General features: G+C 39.2%; 2 protein-coding genes across 6 annotated transcripts in view; one reads left to right on the top strand and one right to left on the bottom strand.

Annotated features, from left to right (window-relative positions):
- borcs6 (BLOC-1 related complex subunit 6) overlaps positions 1 to 18,387 on the bottom strand; it is a 72,658-nt gene extending 54,271 nt beyond the window's left edge. For 2 of the 5 annotated variants that reach the window (XR_006095786.1, XR_006095785.1), the window contains exons 1-7: positions 18,314 to 18,387; positions 15,995 to 16,617; positions 15,516 to 15,699; positions 15,137 to 15,319; positions 12,388 to 12,551; positions 12,075 to 12,158; positions 10,514 to 10,737 (exon numbers count right to left, since the gene is read on the bottom strand). Coding sequence is in view for 2 of the 5 variants with exons in the window: in XM_042408662.1 (XP_042264596.1) it covers positions 10,612 to 10,737; positions 12,075 to 12,158; positions 12,388 to 12,551; positions 15,137 to 15,319; positions 15,516 to 15,699; positions 15,995 to 16,606 (1,353 nt within the window). In the remaining 3 variants the exon portion in view is untranslated. Of the gene's footprint in view, positions 1 to 5,281; positions 5,298 to 9,675; positions 10,738 to 12,074; positions 12,159 to 12,387; positions 12,552 to 15,136; positions 15,320 to 15,515; positions 15,700 to 15,994; positions 16,621 to 18,313 lie in introns of those variants that run through there. The other 3 variants (XR_006095787.1, XM_042408662.1, XM_042408663.1) reach the window with 3 other exon arrangements.
- Positions 874 to 8,097, top strand: si:dkey-72l14.3 (Glyco_hydro_56 domain-containing protein). Its single transcript, XM_042408664.1, has 6 exons — positions 874 to 1,588; positions 2,839 to 3,087; positions 3,724 to 3,870; positions 4,802 to 4,888; positions 5,134 to 5,328; positions 6,461 to 8,097. The coding sequence occupies exons 1-6, from the start codon at positions 971 to 973 to the stop codon at positions 6,833 to 6,835; spliced, it is 1,671 nt and encodes a 556-aa protein (XP_042264598.1). The 5' UTR covers positions 874 to 970; the 3' UTR covers positions 6,836 to 8,097.
- Positions 18,388 to 19,428: the final 1,041 nt, after the last annotated feature.

Raw genomic sequence — 19,428 nt, 5'->3', positions numbered from 1 at the left:
ATGTAATTGGGTGTTAAATTATTGATGCAACCTGAGGCAGTATTTTAAAGTTGTAGGTGGTCTAACTAATTGTTGTTTTGTTTAAACTCCTAAAATCCACTGTGAGTCATTTCTTCATCTACTCCCTATGGTTTAGTGCGACACAGAAAAACTGCCAAGAAGTGGCTGGTACTGAGAAAAACAAGGAGAATATTGATGTGTTTCTTTCTCTGACAACATATGAAACTATTTGTATTTGCCTTAGATGAAGGCTTACAAATGATGATTAGCATTAAAACATCTATCTTTACTATTGTGTACAGCCCTGTAAACAATCCATAACCATTTAAAAACCCCGACCTCAACTGCGTCGTCCGTATCGTGCATCACTGAGTGTATCAAATATTCATAACTACACCAGCTTTCTTCATGAAATGTGCGACCGAGGGAACCCATGAGAAATCAGTGATCTACACCCGCTGAAGGCTGGTAGAGAAGATAAGAACATTTTAAGAAAGAATTTTAAGCTTTTAAAAAAGACAGTGAAATGACAAAACAGAGTCTGGTTGAGTAAAAGAGTAAATTATCAGGAGACTCTAATTAACTCTTGCAGGCTTACAGTAAAACAATGGCAAACTAAATCATGGGGCTTTTGTTTGAATTTTGTTTGTGGTGGTTTTTTGAGATACAATATCCCAGTAACTCAGGATAATCCACACACTTCATGCTAAAAAGTTTACATAAGGACCATTTCTTCATTAGAAAGTGGCTCCAATGAGCACAAAATGAGAAAATATGTTTTTGTAATTATATGTACTGACCTCTTGATGTTTTGTTAAATGACATCAGCAGCAAATTATATACCCTTGATCATGACTTGGACCATATCACATAACAGACCGATGAGGTTTTGATTCCTGCTGTTTTTTTTCAGGAACATGATTGGCTGTGAAGGCCTGAAGGGGTGAGAGCCTGAGAGGTGGCTGCTCCAATGGCGTGGACCAAGCCACGGCCGCATCCACACCCAAATCCAGAACCAAAACTGACACTTTATAATCTCAGGACTCACACATCAGCCACAACTTTTTCATCAGCCAGTATTAAAGCCCACCCTCCGGTTTTACTTCCCCTCCTCCTCCTTCTATTTGCTGCCTTTGCTGACCTTGGTACAGCTGGTCCACCACAACCAGCTCGCCCCCCTCTCCTGTCTGGACAGCCTTTTATCATCTTCTGGGGTATTCCTGACTCTTCCTGCTCCAGTCGGCCTGATCCTGGATCTTTTGGGATGGAACGGGAGGGCCGTGTGATGGTCTTTTATGAGGACACACTGGGGAACTACCCATATTTTGTAGACCGAGACACAGCAGTCAATAGGGGTCTACCACAGCACACACGGCTGGAGAGCCACCTTCAGAAGACGCAGCAGGACTTGGAGACAGCTTTACCTGCCCCAAGGTACCTTGGGTTAGGGGTCCTACGCTGGTCAGAGTGGGTCCCCCAGTGGTCAAGAAACCGAGAGAAGCAGGCGATGTATCTTGAGGCATCAAGGAACCTGCTGAAGGCTTTCTTTCCTAGCTGGACCCCGGAAGAGGTGGAGAAGTGGTCACAGGTAAGAAAGGTTCAGGGATAGAGGGGATAAACAAGGTAGATGGTAGCAGGAAAGAACAGCTATGGAAGAAGAAACAAGGGAGAAAACAAGTCTGCAAGAAATTAAAAGAAAGAAGATAAATGACCAAACATGAAAAGGAGAGGGGGATAAGGGAAAGGTTGAGGGAGCATGGATGAGATGGAAAGAAAACTTTCAAAGTTGCTGACAGATGGTGGAGTGCACAAGGTGCTGAAGGGGAAAAAACACTTCTAAAATGTTTTTCTTCTTTAGTCAAGAGAAAATCTTTGATGGTAAATGCAAATATCCACTTTTTACAAGGACTTAAATGTGATCACTAAAAGCACCACTATGGTCCCATTTACTTTGAAGTATTACATCAAAAAAATAGTACTTATAGTATATTGCCAACGATATTTAGAAGTTATGACATGAGCATATTTAGAGAGGTACCAAAGGAAGAAATAGGTGGCGGGAAAATAAGGAAGCAGTATGGCAGGCAGGGGGAATATGAGGACTCTACAGCAGAGGGTGAGGAACAAGAAGAGTTATATACAGTATATGTATAGTATGCAAACACAAAACTGATGATAAATGTGAATTCAGGTGATTTGGAAGAGATGGAATAAGAGGGCCAAGATAAACAGAGATTGTTGATTTGCGATTTGATTGGACTGTGTTACACTAAAGTACAGGTGTGGAATATGAATAAAATCTTCTATCTCAGGATATGGGCATGGATATCTATTGTATATAATTTGTGGGAAAATTCAGTTGAGAAAACATTTATAGATAAAATAACCAGATAGTAATGTCTGGTTTCAACTAATGCCGTGCGTTACATACCTGACATACCTCACTATAATGTAAGACCAAGAAAAGCAGTAAATTATCACGTTTGAAAACCTGGAAGCTTCAAATGTTTGGCATTTTTGCTTTAAATTTGCTTAAATGATTAATTGATTATGAAAATAGTTGCAGATTAATTTTCTTTCAATCGACTAATCAATTAATCAACTAATTGTAGCTCTACATAGTGCCTGTCAGTGAAGCCCTGCTCACTGATTTGTCACAATATTCCCAATGGTGTCATTTTAACCAGAGCTCACTTACTCTCTCACTATCGTTATATTCCCCAAGTGTGATTATTTGGTCAATACATAAACTATTCACTGAAAATTTCAGGTTTTTAGATCACAGAAATAAGAAATGTTCGGGGGGGACTGAAAGCTGACCTATTGATCTCATCACAGGTGGACTTTGAGGCGGCAGCCCAGTCAGTAATGATGGAGACTCTAAGGGAGGTCAAAAGGTTAAGGCCCAAAGCATTATGGGGCGTCTCCCCTTACCCCAGCTGCTACACCGGCGACCCCACCCAAACCATGTTAGCCAATTACACCGGCCAGTGCCCTGCTGCAGAGATGGCCCTTAACGATGAGCTCCTGTGGCTATGGAAACGATGCTCTGCCCTCTACCCTCTCCTCACGCTGGAGAAGCTGCAGGTGAGTTACGCCAATCTGTTGTTCTTTCGTGTTTCTTTTCACATTTTTGTTTTGGGTTATAAGCATTCTAAGAGTTTGCCTTAACTGTATCATCTGTCCATACCCTACACCTTCTTCTGTTTATCATAATTAATTTGTGCAAATAAAATAAAGCTAAACCTACTATACTAATATAGCTACATTGGGAGAATAGTAAACCAATCATAAGACAAAGAAAAAATGGTCTTTTTAAAAGTCAATGTCCTCAAAAGTACTTAGCAGGATATAAACAGAAACTGAAACTGTGCTGAGGAAAGTGAGATCAAATCACAGAAAGTTGTGAAAAGTATTGTCAAACTCAAGCTTGTCCCTTGAGCAGCTCACAACATCTACAAAACTGCAGGAAAACAACTCTCAGTTTAACACTGAAAATCAAGTGAAATGAAAAATGCCATGTCTGGTTTAGTAGTTACAAAACAAAAAGTTAAAAGTTAAGTTAGTTAAAAGTTACAAAACATCCAAAAAAAACAACAGAGTTGCTTGTATCTGACAGAAAATCCAGTTTAAATTCTGTTTCAAGTTGCTTCAAAGTACAAAAAAATAATGAGTTGATTGTAGCACTTCACTGTAAACCAAACAGAGTTGGTATTTTTACAGGGTGGAACCTCTGGCGCCAGGCTTTATTTGTCCAGTCAAATCAGAGAAGCACAACGAGTATCATCTCTGGCTGGAACAGCATTTGATCTTCCTGTGTTCCCACTGGTCAAGAGCGTCTACACCTCAACTAATACTTTCCTGTCACAGGTGAGATATAAACATATGTCTGGTATTCCAGTTAGATGTATTACAAACATATTTCAACTTAGAAATGACAGACTGGTACAATGTGGATGTACCTATAATGTTTAATGTACAATAATAGTTAAATTAAAAATAAATTGGCACATTTTTTCCTTTATTAACTTTTTCCATTTTTGAATTGTTGATAGTTTGGGGGTACTAAGGTTTTTGCTGAAATATCTATGAAAATAGTGTGAGACTTATGATACATCAGTACTTTTGCCTTAAATTTACTTGTTGTCATTTTCTATTTTTGACCTTCTGATAGTTTGGGGCAATATGGATGTGACTATAATATTTTATGTATGACAACATTGTAAGATTTATGATGAATTAGCATTTTTGCTCTTGTGTCATTTTCTATTTTTTTAATCTTTCACTATGTTTTCTTCAGTTACTAACCTGTATTGCAATGCGAATGCTTTGGGTTAGCTCATAGCATATAGTTGAAGATCGGACAGACTGAAAGATCGTAAACTAATAAATATTCCAGCAGTAAGTGAGACAGTGTGCCGGAGTTTTTCTTATTTTTATCATTACATCTTAAAAATGTTGAAAAGACTTGATGATAAGGTATAACAAGCAAAGAGGAAAGACAGAAGAGACTGAAAGAGCTCTTGTTGTATTTTAGCACTGATTATATCCTAGTTCCTAAGTCTTATTTTGAGGTTTTATTCGGAGAAGGGAATAATTATAAAGGTTGAAATGTGTTTTTCTTGCTACTGCTCGGTCCACGTTTGCACGATCAGATGTATGATTTGTGGTGAAACATACCGAGGTTTCATATAAAAATTGTAATAGTGTATATTGTATCATACTATGAGACACATCAAGAGACACCTTCAAAAACAATGATCACTTTTTTATACTTTCTTTGTACATTATCTATTTACAGGCAGACCTGGTCAGCACCATCGGAGAGAGTGCTGCCATGGGAACAGCCGGAGTTGTCATCTGGGAGAGAAGTGAAACTAAGACAGAGGTACACAGCTATAAATTTGCATAAATTGCCTACACCCATGAATCAGTCTGCACATTTAATCACACTTTTTTTACTTTATAAACATAGCTTATTATTTTACTTTCTGGCCCTGATTAAATCTCAAAATGTTAGTTTATGATGGAAAACATTTTCTTCTTCAACATAAGAAAGAAAAGCGTCATCTTAACTTTACAAAGGAAATGTAAACTGTCTATTTTATATCATACTGTCTGTCCATTTCACAGCGGGAGTGTCAGGATCTGGCAGAGTTTGTCCGTAAAGTCCTGGGACCTTACTCCATCAACGTAACCACGGCAACTCGACTCTGCTCAGCCTCCCTGTGCCAGGGAAAAGGTCGATGTGTCCGTCAAAATCCAGGAAGTTCTGCCTACCTCCACCTCCCGCCCCCCTCAGAAGTGGTGGAGAAGGTGACAGAAAAGGTGAGAGAATGTAATTTTAAGTAGATATCAAGATTCATATGTGCTGGATTTAGTGTTTTACTGTTATTATTACAAAATTATTGTGCAACAGCACAACCACTTCTACTATTAACCATAAATAAACCTGTTTAACCTTGGTCAGAAGGACTTGTTCTGTCCTTCATCTAGCAATCTCAACATCATCAAAACAGCTTTTAGTCATAATGCAAAGCCTGAAGAATGTAGGGACAGATGACACAGGTCTAACTTATCATTTTATTAGGTACACCTGGCTAAAACTAATGCAGTCTAACACAACTGCCCTGCAACACATCCTACCCTTCATGAGGATTATAATGTTTAACTTTGGTTCTGCTTTTGATAGGTGTTGATTCAGCTTAATCCTCATTTTGGAGGCTGGTGTTTCTGGCACCTTTAAAATATATACTCTCATTGACATAAATTGAACAAAACTGAGGTTTTAGCTATGTGTATGTGTGCATTATCTGAGAAACAAGATGTACATGCTTGTAGAAAGGTTAATAAACAAGTGAGACTGTTGAGATATAAAAGGCTCCTACGGTGGGCTGAAAAGATCAATGCTCTGCAAAACTTGTCTGATTGCCTCTTTGACTTTCCCCCTTTTCTGCTACTGATTCACAAAAGTTCTCAACTTATGATTTCTCTGTGTGGAAAGTTGAAAAGAGAACAACTCAGTTTGAGTCATGACTGATAAAGACAACCAGGTGTGACTTTATAAAACAGGAAAGAAAAGAAAACAGCATGGAGTCCAGTTGCCTGAGGATCTTCTGTGTTTAGACAGCAAGAAAGCAGAGAGGAAAACTATAGTTAAGACACAACAGAGAGGGATCCAGTGGAGTTTGATCCTCTGCCAGTGTACACAGGAACGCTGTGCTTCTCTGGAAACACTCATTAGTTTTTGCAAATCTCAGTATGGGGCTTTGGTAATATTTAGATGTCGTATAAAAGTACAAAAAACACTGTTTGATGCTGTTAACAGCAACAGTTTGAATTTTAGCAATATTATCTAATCTGAAGTTTTCAAACTGATATTATAAATTGTTTTAATATATCCTATGAAAATTAAGACAACAGCATTTGTCAATATCAACATTATTTTCTTCCCTCTCAGGCAGAGGCAGCAAAAGCCACAGATCAGCCGGACACAGATGCCAAACCAGCTGAACCAGACCCAGCTGAGATCTGGAAGAAAGACTTCCAGTGCCAGTGGTACAAGACTGCAGACAGGGACGCTTCAGATCAGCAGTCCCCCAAGGACGGGGCTTCTGTTGGGGGAACAGTAGAAGAAAATGCTGGTGATGTAGTGGGGACTACAACAGCCTCTACAATAGCTTCAATGACTAAAGGTGCCTCTGGGACTGAGTTGAGGGGAAGTCCAACGCCTACACTGGCAGTACCTACAGACTGTGCTACAAGTCTGCTGAGTTCCCCAAACCTAACTGTCCTGCTGTTGCTGATGGCTGCAAGTTTCTGCCTGGAACCTTAAAATATGAGCTAAACCAGCCTTCACCTGCAAGGTCGGACCTATAACTGCAGTTATGCACCCTACTGAAGTGCCCTTGAGCAAGACATTGAATCCCTGCTAGCTTGTGGGAGTGCTGCTCTGTAGCTGAACATGACCTTTGACCTCCTTATGAACATACTGTCATGTGGGGATCAATGGAGTATCAGAGAAAAAGACAGGACAACAAACTATTTCCAGCACTGGAAGTCCAAAACTTTTCACTGGATGTGCCAAGAGACAGCGGTACAAACACTTGTCACTTTTTCAGTTTCTACTGGCTGTGTTTAAACCTTTTAAGAGTGAGCTTTAAAAGAACAGAAAAGACAGCACAAACCATACTATAGAGGTTCCAGAAAATCAGTTTGTAAAACCTGCAATGAGGTTTGTTTTTTTTGCACATTTTGTTTAGTCATTTACTTGTCAGTGCTTTGTTTTGTGGAAATTACTTCTTTATTTGAAGGCCTAATGAACCCAAAAGTTTCCCCTTCCATTAAATATTTGCATTTGGGTTAAAGTGTCGGTTTACCCAAATTACAGAAATAGCAAATTCATGGTTACTATTTCAGTAGAAACTAGTTTCAATGAAAATTGTTGACAGTGAAGTTGATTACTCAGAGTAAGCAGGACACTTTGTGGAACGAGATGTAATTTTTCAATGCTGTGAGCACCATGAATGAATCAACATTAAACAAAACAAATACCTCCGTATGGTTAGATACCAGTAGTGGTATCTAACTGTTTTTTATTTTTTTGTAATGTGGGTGGACCGACTCTTTAATCTGCCTTAAAGAGCTGTTGACTGTAAAGTTACTTTTTATTAATCAGTCTCAGTTAAAAGTTTTAGAATAACATCATATAAATGTTATTTCGGACATGCTGAGAATACAGTTTTGGGACAAACTTTGAATACTTGTGATCTCTGAGATTTTTGTTTGGCATACACATTGCTTACTGGCAAAGAAATCCAGGATTTACATTGATGTCTTCTATCCAAAATGTTAATATCATCCTTCAAAAAGCATATCTACTGAACTAGAGCACATTGTGTCTGAGCTCTCTGGTACCCTCTACCTGTGTCCCGGGTAAACTGCACTGTTGAACATGAGCTCATTCAAATGACTCTGAAGAAACGTGTTCAGAGAACACAGTACTTTGGTCCATGATAGGCATTTTTATAAGTCAATGTGGTTTATATTTGCTTTTTTCCCTGTCCAACTACTTCAGTCCTCCTTGAGGCAGTATACTGTAAAAAAAAAAAAAAAAAAGAAAAAGAAAAAAGACTGAAATGTTCGTATTTGCAGCTGATGTAAATTTATTTGTTATTTTTCATTAAAATATACACTCAAGACGAAGGGTATCTAAATCATTTTTTAGTTACAGAAAGAGATCGTATGTACACAGGTGCATCTGATTGTACAACAGAAAATGAATCAAACAATTATATATATTATGAACAACAAAGTGACATTTCCTCTCATATCTCCATGTCGAGGATCCTTCCTTACCTCGACAATCTACCAAGACTCCCAAATGTTTGTTGTTTGGAAATGTGAGGCCAAATTCATCCCTAAAAGAGTATTTAACCCTTTTCAGCCATGTAAAAGTACAAGTAAAGTTCAGTATCACCACGGGGACCAGAATCATTACAATTACACACTACTGCCAGATGATACTTTCAAAAGACTTTTAAAAACTTTATATCAGATTTAAGCATCAATATTGCAGCCAAAATTAAAATTTGTACTTAACTGCTTGCAGTATTGCTCCAGACAAAATATCTCAAAATCCACTTCAGTAGTTGGTTTGGATGTATCATAAAATAGAGTGCTGGACAAGTCTGAAGTGTCCGAATCAAGAAACAGATCACAACACCATCAACACTACTCAAGCCTACTAACATATTGCCTGCCGTCAGTAATAGGTACATGTACGGGTAATAGCATAAAAATCTAGTACACGTACAATGATCTACTACAAGGCTACCCACCAGTGCAACAACAGTAGTACCACAGTCTCCTCATTAAATTAAGTAAAATGCTCCATGAGAGCAAATGGCTTTAGGTTGGTATCAAGTTACACTGCAGTCATTCAGTGTTTGGTGCTTTTACTCTTCAGTAAATTAATAAATACTCGCTTCATCATCAATTAAATGTTGTATGAGTCCACCTCAGTTCACATCCAAGGGCAGAGTGCATCCAGCAATGTCTCCCAGATTTAATTCTCCTCGGTTTATACAAAGTGTCCAATCTTTTTCATGATGAAGGCAGAAAAACGAGGACATGCTGCACAGCAATTTAACTGTTAACTGTGTAATTTCTCTGAGAAGCAAACCTTAACTTATTTGGATCCAATTTAGAGGATTTTTCTCCTCCAGGAAGGAATGTAGTCAATGCAGAATAAGTGAAGAGTTTTGTTCTAAATTACGGTATCCACCATTTCCCAAGAGTAATATTTACATTTACAACCAGGACCTTGAATATATTCATGTGTGGTTGAAGATTAGCAGCTCTCTTAAGTCCTCTGCTGGCAAAATGCCAACAACTGTTCTTCTAGAATAGTTTAATGGATTCATAATATGTTTTTAAACTGAGTCCGTGTAATACAGATTTCATTTCTTTAAATATGCTGAACAGAAACAGAACCAAAACAATCCATTTAATGACACTTTGAGCAGTTTGTCTGCTACTTACATGCCTGGAAATTAAACCATTTTCTCGACAACATCTTGGACTGCACTGACACAGAGGAAGCAAGTGAGATTTTAGCCTGAATAACGCATGGCTGATGGTAGAGAAATAAAAGTAGAGAAGCAGACCTGTGAGTGAAAGTTTGAAATTTTAAATTGATGGACAGTCTGAAAGAGTAGAAAAAGTGAAACACTCCAATTTCCTTCAACAAGTACCTTCAAGCAGCATTTGAGCAACATGTTTAAACTTGTAAACATTGTGCTTAAACTATTCGGTGACCAAAAATCTGGTTGTACAGGTCAGTTCCCAGTGACGCAGAATGTATGCATGCTGCAAAAATGAAATAAATAAACACAAAAAAAGACAGACAGACTGACACACGATTCTCCCGTCCCCTCGTTTAGCCTGCAGTGAAAGAATCTGATCTTTGTTGCATAAGATTAAAAAATAGACTTTCTGTTCCTGTCCAAAAGTCACCATCTTCTGAGCAGTTCATACAGACAGCTCCATAAGCGAAGAGAGAGACAGAGAGAGAAACATCGCCCACATGTGGTGAGGAGAGATTAGTGCAATCTGAACCAAGCGGGCTGGACGGATAACACCACACATTTCCTCCTTTGTCTGCAAAGTAGAAGAAGAGGGCGTCTATTGACACCGTCGGAGATCTGTGTGTGTCTGTGTGTTCGGGGCACTTGACCAAGTGTCTCCAAAAAGAGTTAATCTGTGAGATTTTATTACACGACAACTTCATTAGAGGAAGTGAGATTGCTTTAAAAAAAAAAAAAAAAAACAAGCTCAGCCCCGAGAGCGAATCAAGCGCAATTAATCTGAGATCTCACTACACAAACACGGTCATCTTCAGATGATGAACAAGCAGAGGGACTATGAGCGCCAATCACCCAGCATGCCTAGTCGCAATGTTTCCAGGAATCCGGAGGTGCACTTAATCTTCGCTGCAGTGTGTGTGCGCTACCTGCAGAAGGGTGGGGTTTACTTGCAGACAGCCTCGTGGGATGTGCTTGATGTCGGATCTTTGCAGCTGGGATGTGTGTTCGTACCGCAAAGCCGGGGTTACTTGCAGATCGCCTCCAGAGCATCCAGGGTTCGTTTGATGTCACGGATTTGTGCAGCCAGGGTGTGTATGGGCTGCATGGAACGATCCAACTCCTCGCAACGAGCCATGAGTGTGTACATGCCCTGTGAGAGAAAAATATAAGGCAGGCACTGAAAAAGCTGATCATATGGACCTCGGCTAAGTAAGAGGTGAATAAATAATATGATATGATAAGCCCACTGTGGCCTTGATGCAAGATTTCTTCTCATAATCTAGCTGAAATGCTTTGGTTTTTTCTACAAAGTGTTAACAGTCTGGTTTCAAGTTTACAAGTTGTGAAACACATTCTGGTAGCTTGTATTCCAGTAAAATTACCCCTTCATAAAATGATTATAATATTCAAAATAATCAAAGTCCAACTGAAATCACATTTAATCAAAAAGTCAAAAATAATGTTTTTAAATGTATTGTCAATAGTTTTGTATTATTAGAATGAAGAAAAGTGGTCACAAATATCACAAATACTCCTTTTTGTCGGAGGTTTGTTTGATTGACATTAGCTGGCAGGCTACTGGTGCTACATCATGCAGGACGGAGATGAAGTAAACAAACTGCTGTAGCTATAAGTCATGAACAGATAGTGTGTCACTAACAGGGATTTTGAAGAGCAACGATCAAACCAGCATCTAACCAGACTGAAGTGACATTTTCAGGTATTACATGCAGCTTAATGTGCTGCAGCTGAACAGCTAATTAGCTATCTAGCCTGCTATCTGACGTTAGCGGTGCACTTTCCCCCCGTGAATGTTTGTTTGGTGGCTCGTTCAACAAGCTGAGGTGCAGGACAAGATGTGTGCTCATGTTTGTAAGTTAGATAAGAAGGAGACTTTAGCAGGAAAGCTAATATGGGTTGTTGTTCAGAGTCTGTTGCTCTTGTGTTGTGTAGCAGGATGCTGTCAGGCTCAGTGTGACCAGCTGTTCGGCCTATGATAGAACGCTCTGTTATTGCTTTATTCAAGATTTGATTTGCCGTATCTCACAAGGACTCCATCTACCTGAGTGGATGAAGGAACGGTATTTCATCGAAATATTGGACTAGGGGGCACAATCATGAAATCAAAGAATTTAAAATATACATTTCTCCATTTTGGTTTCTGATTTTTTCTGAAAGGAGAACACAGAACAGTGAGTTACAGAGCAGATATGTATGCTGTAGTAGACAAACTTTAAGGTAATATATGTATCCAAGAGGATGTTATAGTTGACACAAAACACAAAATTTGGACAAACTGAAAAGTGGAATCTGTAACCCATGTTCAGGTAGAAGTTTCTAATTCATGTTCTGGTGGGCTCACGTAACCTGCTCTTAATGTTTTATGATTTCCTACATTTCCCAGAATTACCACCAACAACGTCCAGAGAATGGACATGAACTTGTTGCTGTCAAAGGAACACAAACACACACACACACAGGTGTCACCTTTATACTCATGTCCACAGACTCTCCCAGACTGTCAACTGAGTCTCTGTAGGTCTGGATGTAGCCCACACTCAGAGCTGTCATCTGGATGAATGGACAGATGGACAGAGAATAATAAAATATGGGTGAGTAAAACAGTGGAAGTGAGAGAGACAGCAAGAGAGCAAGAAGAGACTGCTAGTGTCAGACAGTAAGAGGTGGTGTGTGCATACATGCATTTACATCAGCATAATGCGCTCAGTGACATGATACACCTGAACGTGGATCATAAACTGTGGCAGTTAAAAACAGAAAGAACTGATTCAAGACTCACATTCTGGATGGTCCCATTGAGGCTCCGCATCATCATCTCCACACTGTGCGCCACTTCCTGGGTGTGTCTCTGAAGGTCCAATAGGACGGCAGGATCAATGGGTGGGATATCCGCTGGTCTCCGTGACAACCCCCGGCCACCGTAGATGGGACCTGAACAGTCCGCTGGCAAGAAATACTTCTGAGATTAGATGGATAATATATAATAGTAAGGCTGCAACTAATGGTTATTTTCTATTGATTATTCTTCTGGTTAATCTATTAATAGTATAATACATTAAACAAAGTGCATAGATTATATTTAAATAATTTAAAACGGATAAAGCAGCAAATATTCACATTTGAGAAACTGGAACCAGCTAATGTTTGTATTTTTTCTTGATTAATGAGAAATGAGTCGTCAAAATGGTTGGTTTTCTGTGCAATGACTAAAAGACAAACTATTTGAGCACCAACAAACACACACATGTTCAGACAGACCACCCAAACAGTCAGAGTGATGCAAACTTTGCTCTTTATGCACAAGCTAAGAAACTGTGGTAATTGTGAAAAGAAGAAAGCAAACTAAATAAAACACACAATATATACAAGAGTAACTGAAGAATTATTCTCATTTGAAGAAACACGTCCTCCATTAAAAAGACAGTCTGCACAAATTTAAACAAATTATGGCACTTCACCAAAAGCACACTTGTGCCTCAAGTCATTAAATCTTGAAATATACAAAAGACGGCTGGCTGGTGGTCCAAAAGAAACAAGTTTCCATCTCTGAAAATGATTCCTGTTAAGCTGCAGCAGGACCTCAGTTATAAATTCTTTCAGTCTAAACAAAGTCTGTGAGTCATCCATCCTAATTGAATCAGCAGGTAGAGGGAATGAGCTGCCACAAAGGGCGTATTGACTCTGTTCCTGTGTTTAAATTGAGTTGCCAGTTTAGCTGACACTGTAATCCGGAGGGGTTTATCTCTTGAGTGAACAGCAGCAGTTCAGGAAAATTTGGCAAGACAGATGGCTGCCAATGCAAACACTGGACGTTGTTTTTCTTGGATGGATTAGGTCACCCTGCTGAACTTTAAGAGATGATTTACTTTCTTTAATAGTTGTATTCATGTAACCTTTAAGAAAAGAGCTCTATTTCAGTTTCAGTGGGGTCTTTCAGCAAAGTCTCTGCTGTGTCGTTAAAACACTGTCTGAGTCTGAGGTTAATTTAATCAGCCGTGAACGAGTTGGACGATGGACAGAGCCAAAGTGTGAGTCTTCATCACATTTTAATTATTTAAAAATCTCACCCGGAGAGAAATGAGACAGCTGGTTGGGATTCAGTGAACATACCTGTGACTTTCTAATTCACCTTCACACATCCTCCAAAGTGCACCGCACTATACGGGAAAATCAGCTCATTTTAAAAATAATGATGTAGGGAAACAGAAATATAGCCGTGATTATAATGTAGCTTTACTACAACAGTGGCTCCGCAACCAGTCTTTGCAAAATGAGAGTTAAAACTAAAACCAGAACAGCAAGAAAAAGATTGGATTGAGAGCAAACATGACACCAGATAACCTGTCAGATAGCTATTGAAAAGGTTGCTGATCAGCATTTTTGCTTTTGTGGCCGACTGCTACGTCCCTTGTGTGACCGATTCCTGAGCAGATAAAAGACGCAGTTCAGAAACTTGGATATTGTGTTTATATATCATGAACTATATGTTCATTAAGTAGTAGTGTTGAAACTACTGGTTGCATTATGTTTACACTGCCATTTACATTATCACTATTTTATATCTTCGTATGCTATTATTTGCTGCAGCAACAACTGAACTAAAAACCTTAAGAGTCATTTTCCTTCAATATATTCAACCAAATAATGATGAAACAATGACAAAATATGATAAACTTGACTTGTACCACAATTATTTATGTTAATCATGTTTTCAGAGCTTCCACATGCTACAATAAAGAAATCAAAGAAATTAAAGAATCCGACTTGTCCTCACTACAAACATAAACTGTAATCAAGTTAAAATATACTGTATTAATATATTATATAGTCAACTTAAGCTGTGAAACTATTAAAACACAAATGAAACCACAAACAGTAGAAATGGATAAACACGAAATGAGAAAAATCAGATGAAAAACTATTTTAAACTTAAATAAAATAAAGTGAATCTTGCCCAGATCAGAGTAAAACTGCAGGTTGTTAGATGACGTATGAAAGCTTCCATCAGTTCATCATAGAACAACAGACAAAGCAATTAATTTGCTAAAGATAGTGCACTCCATTACTTTTTATTTGGACATGACCGAAGCTATGCATAAATGATGAGTAGCGGCTGTCTGGGCCCGTTAGCCTCTGCAGGGGAAAAACTGGCTGTGAATCTGACTGCGAGTCAGACAGCTTGCACTGCAGTTTCACCACCACTGCACATAACAAGGCTACTAACCTGCTGAAATTCCTAAACCTCTTCATGCAGAGGAAAAATACAAACAGCCCATCTGTTAGAGCGTCCTGACCCTCAAATATAACGCAGTCACGAAAGCAGTCTACATGGATGCACTCTGTTTGCACATACTCTGTATCAGCACACACAAAAACACACACACACACACACACAAATCCAGTTAAGGACTGTGGTAAATTTCACTTTAAATGTTGAGTGAAACTTCTACTCATCGTGTCGTGACTTGCAGTATTTATAAAAGAAAATTCAATTGATATGTTGAAGTTTGCTTCAACTTCTTACTCACAGTCACTGCAGTCCAGACTGGGCTTAGAGCTCATCTTGATCTTCTGCTCCAGGTTCTTGGTGATGAAGTTAGTCAGGTCTCCCTCGTGGCTGACCGTCCCCTCTAGCTCCAGAGCGGAGGAGATTGTGGCCCGTCGACCCTCTGATTGGCCTCCTCTGCCCCCTCCCCGGGCCCCCGAACCACCTGTGGAGAGCATGGCAACATCAGCTAAATAAGGTCATAAAATACTGCCAGTGATTACTGACAATTTAAATATGGAGGTCCTCCTTTATGTAGATACAATTCATTTTTTTATTACTTTACATATTATGTGTATTTATCAATTCAGGCAAGAAAGGAGAGGACGAATGAGACAAACTGCAATAAAAATCTGTTCGACCTCCACATGCTTGGCTGATTTCATCCAGGCTTTTGCTGTCCTGCATCCCTCGGACGTTGCGGACCCAAACCTGGGCCATGACATGGGGAGGGCAGGGGGCGTCATCTGAGGGAAGAAGAGGAGGTAGAGGAGAGGAAGAGGAGGTGCTGGGACCTGGCGCTGAGGAGGAGTAGTGTCGTAAAGACTAAAAAAGTAGGTGAGGGGGTGAATGAAGAATGGGGGAGAAGATGAAGGGAAGAGGAGAGGTTAAATTACTGCTTATTCAATCATATCAACAAATCATTATGAAACCAGCCTGAGAGCTCATCAACTTGGGTGTCGTATCTTTACGTCATTCGCATCGTCTCTCCGTTGACTTTGTATGCAATCCTGCTGCCTCTAAAATATGCCTTGCGTTCTGTCTGAACACGGTTATTCCCATCACGCCTTCTACTATAAATACAGCCTAATAAAGCTAATAATGTTTACTGTCCTCTCACCTCCACCTCTTTTCTCCCTTCTGCATGCTGATGCCTCCACTTTTTTTCATTCTTCTCATCCTCCTCCTCATCTTGTTTCTCCTTCTCTCCATCTTCCTCATCATCTCGGCTTTCAGTGCCTCCATCCTGAATCTCCGCTTCTGTCAGCTGCCTGTATGCGGCGGCAGGGCCCCCTTGCTGAGATAGGTCTTTGGCGTGTGCTTGGTGTGGTGAGTCCCACAGCAGAGCTGCACCAGGAGGCTCGACAGTGTTAGAGGCCTCAGGAAAGTCTGTGTCTTTGGAGCCTGATTCAGAGTCTGCTGTGCATGTAGCTGCAGGGAGGGAGGGGTCTGTCACACAAGGGGTGTGTGATGATAAACTAGTTGTTCTCTCATTATTGTCCATGTCTGTGTCCAAGCAGCCTTCGCCATCGTAAACTCTGTTTTCCCCGCCTACATGGTTCTCTGTGTGTCCGAGGGACTCGTCCTCTGATGCCTCCCCAGGACAGGGCACTCTGCTCCCCCCACATTTAACTGAGACTGGAACGTGAGGGCCGTTTTCCGAGGAGACGGGTGTCACAAGCCCGTTAGCTGTTTCTGGCACTTCTGTGCCAATCACAGGGGAGAGACTCATCCCTCCACCTGCTGCTGAAGGAAGAGAGGATGTTACAGGAAACCTATTAGAGGAAGTGACTCTTTCTAAACCCATATTTAATCCTTCATTAATTTAGACTGTTTCATCATATACCCACAGGGTTTTAACATATACTACTGCTTACTATAGATGAAACTATGTTTAATAAGGAACTTTGCCCTTAATAAAATATATATCTTCAGACCCTGAAAACTTTCTTCTTACAATGAGATATCAGGTTGACATGAAAATAAAAAATTCTGCCAACATTCAAAAGGTTTTCATAATTTCACATGAGAAATGTTGAACTTTTTGTTTTTGTCTGTGCTCAGACTGGTTTGAGTGGGTAGGTGGGGCTCCACTGGAAAAAAAAGTGATGTCACAAACGTACGTGCATTAATGAAATAAGTAGAAATGCTGCACGTTTATTCCAAGCCACAAAATGTAATCAGTTAGGACACATTTCTGTCCTATCCATTTGACCTGATGAAGATCTGTGATGTGTGTTAATTGCTCTCCTTCAACCCACAAATGTCTGTGCATCAGGATTTAACTTTTTTCCAAACTTTGGTTTAAAACATTTTGGGATGGATAGTAAATATTATAGAGAATATTACACCTCCGATGTATTTTAAACAGCATTTTGGGGGCTTTAAAGTTAGAATGTTTTCCTGATTTAGATCAGAAGAATATAATTTGTTTGCATTCAATGCAAACATTTAATAATCAGTACTCTAATAACAAAGTACTGATACTCAGGTATTGGGATTTAATACAGAGCCCTCGGTGAGGTACATCTTCACATTGATGCAAAAATCCTGTAAATCCATTTTTACCATGAAGCAGTCCTGCTCACTGATATGCAACATTTCCAACTATAGTTGAATATTACAAGCAGAGATGTTAAAGGGAGAACTACTGTGGTATATTATTTCATTACAAATGTTTATTATCTGTTGCCCAACCCTAACCACGGATATCTAATTTCTCATCAAACCATCAACAAACAAGAATACTGTGGATGTCTCTTAAAGGAGTTGACTGGGCTCAAAAATGATTGTAAAGCAGATGTACAACTCAATTTCACAGCCTCATATGAAGATCTGGATATTGAATTTGAATGTTTCATCCTCAGTCTCCACATCTGAACCTGAAGTCTTCACCTTGAGGGTGTTAATGTGAAGACTGTAATTGAAGCTAAATATGTACTCAGTACAAGCCTTTGTATCTTTCGAAAATATTTGCTATTGAGCTCATAATATCTGCTGTTGTATGGGACAGCTGTGATATTTATTGTTATTGTTATTTTTCCTAAAGCGTGAAATGACGTAATATTAGGTTAACACTAGCTTCAACACTTGGCTAACTTTGTTAGCGCTAGCTTGTAGTCACAAGACTTGATGCAGAAGTCCGTGAACACAGAGTACGCTGCATAAAAGAGACAAACAGCATAAAAAGAAATGAAGAATAGATAAATAACTGCTTGTCAGCGTTGAGGAAGTGGATGTGGTCTTGTCATTAGCCGCCTTGTTGACTGATGTTAGCGCAGCAGGCTAACGTTAGCATCCAGGCCTCTGGCTCACAATGCGTTTTATGCTGTGACACGGTTACTTCACGAAGGCTATTTAATGTCATATATATACTCATCTACTGATAGATTCACATTAAAGGTGTTATTGAGCTCAAATTTATGAAAGAAACACTCACCAGTGCAGTTTCTGTCCTGAAAGATGCAAGCAACAACCGAGTCCGACCTGAAAATCCTTCCGTGCGAAACCCAACAGAAAAGTTCCGCATTGCAAAAATAAAATCGTCTCAAGATAAGTTACTAAAAACATTAATGAGCTTTTCTCTGATGACATAATGATATGTAATAGAGCAATAGATGTATTTAAATAAGTTTAAAAAAAACTCCTTGTTGCTCGTTTTTTTTAAATTTGAAAACAGTGCATGCTGTTTGTATTATAACTATAACCAACATATAGAAATCGTCACTTATAACATGTGTGACAATAATACAATAACAGAAAACAATTAGGCATCATAATGAAATAAAGATAACATAAAGGACATGACTTCACTTTCAGTTTGTTGATACCGTCAACGTGGTAACTGGACAAAGTGCAAAGCTAATAATAATAAATAAATAGAAAAATAAAAGACAGGCAATAAATCAGATTTTTTTTTTAAATCTTGGAGCATACTAACTGTTTGTGCACATTTCTTATTGTTTATAAGTTGACTAAAATAAGACTCAAAATTCTTTCTAAATTCAGTCATCAAAAGTTCACACTAGAACTTTTTATGGATATTAAATTTTCCCAGTGAAATTAATAGATTGACAGACCATTGAACTTTATGGTTTTTGCTTTCTGCATATTGAGCTGATTGATTGTTTTTTTCTCCACTTACATCATCACAGTCCATGCTGCATGTATCTCTGTTCTCCCACAGATGGAGACAAACACCGCAGCCCCTTAGGCTATAAAGATGAATACAAGTTGCATTCTGGTGGAGGCAGAGCATCCTGGTGGGCAAAGACACAGGATGATCAGGGTTCAGGACCCCTTGGTAGCAGGCAAGCCTGAAGGGTTCCTTGAGCTAGACACTAAACCCCTTTCAGGCAGGCAGCTGAGTCTGACCTCTGACCTCCTGGTAGGAGAATGAAAAGGCAACAGAAGAATTTCCTCAAACAAGTCATGAAATACTGTAAGTGTTTGTCAACGTTGGAGATATTCTCTGTCTTTCATGTTAAATAAAAACACAGTTTGACTAGAAGCTGTTTCTTTTGTACAACTTTTACAGAAACCACATAAGACCCA

The sequence above is a fragment of the Thunnus maccoyii genome, chromosome 4, assembly GCF_910596095.1.
Source record: "Thunnus maccoyii chromosome 4, fThuMac1.1, whole genome shotgun sequence".
Classification (NCBI taxonomy): domain Eukaryota; kingdom Metazoa; phylum Chordata; class Actinopteri; order Scombriformes; family Scombridae; genus Thunnus; species Thunnus maccoyii.
Note: the sequence above shows the minus strand (reverse complement) of the source record. Positions and strands in the feature narration are given on the sequence as shown.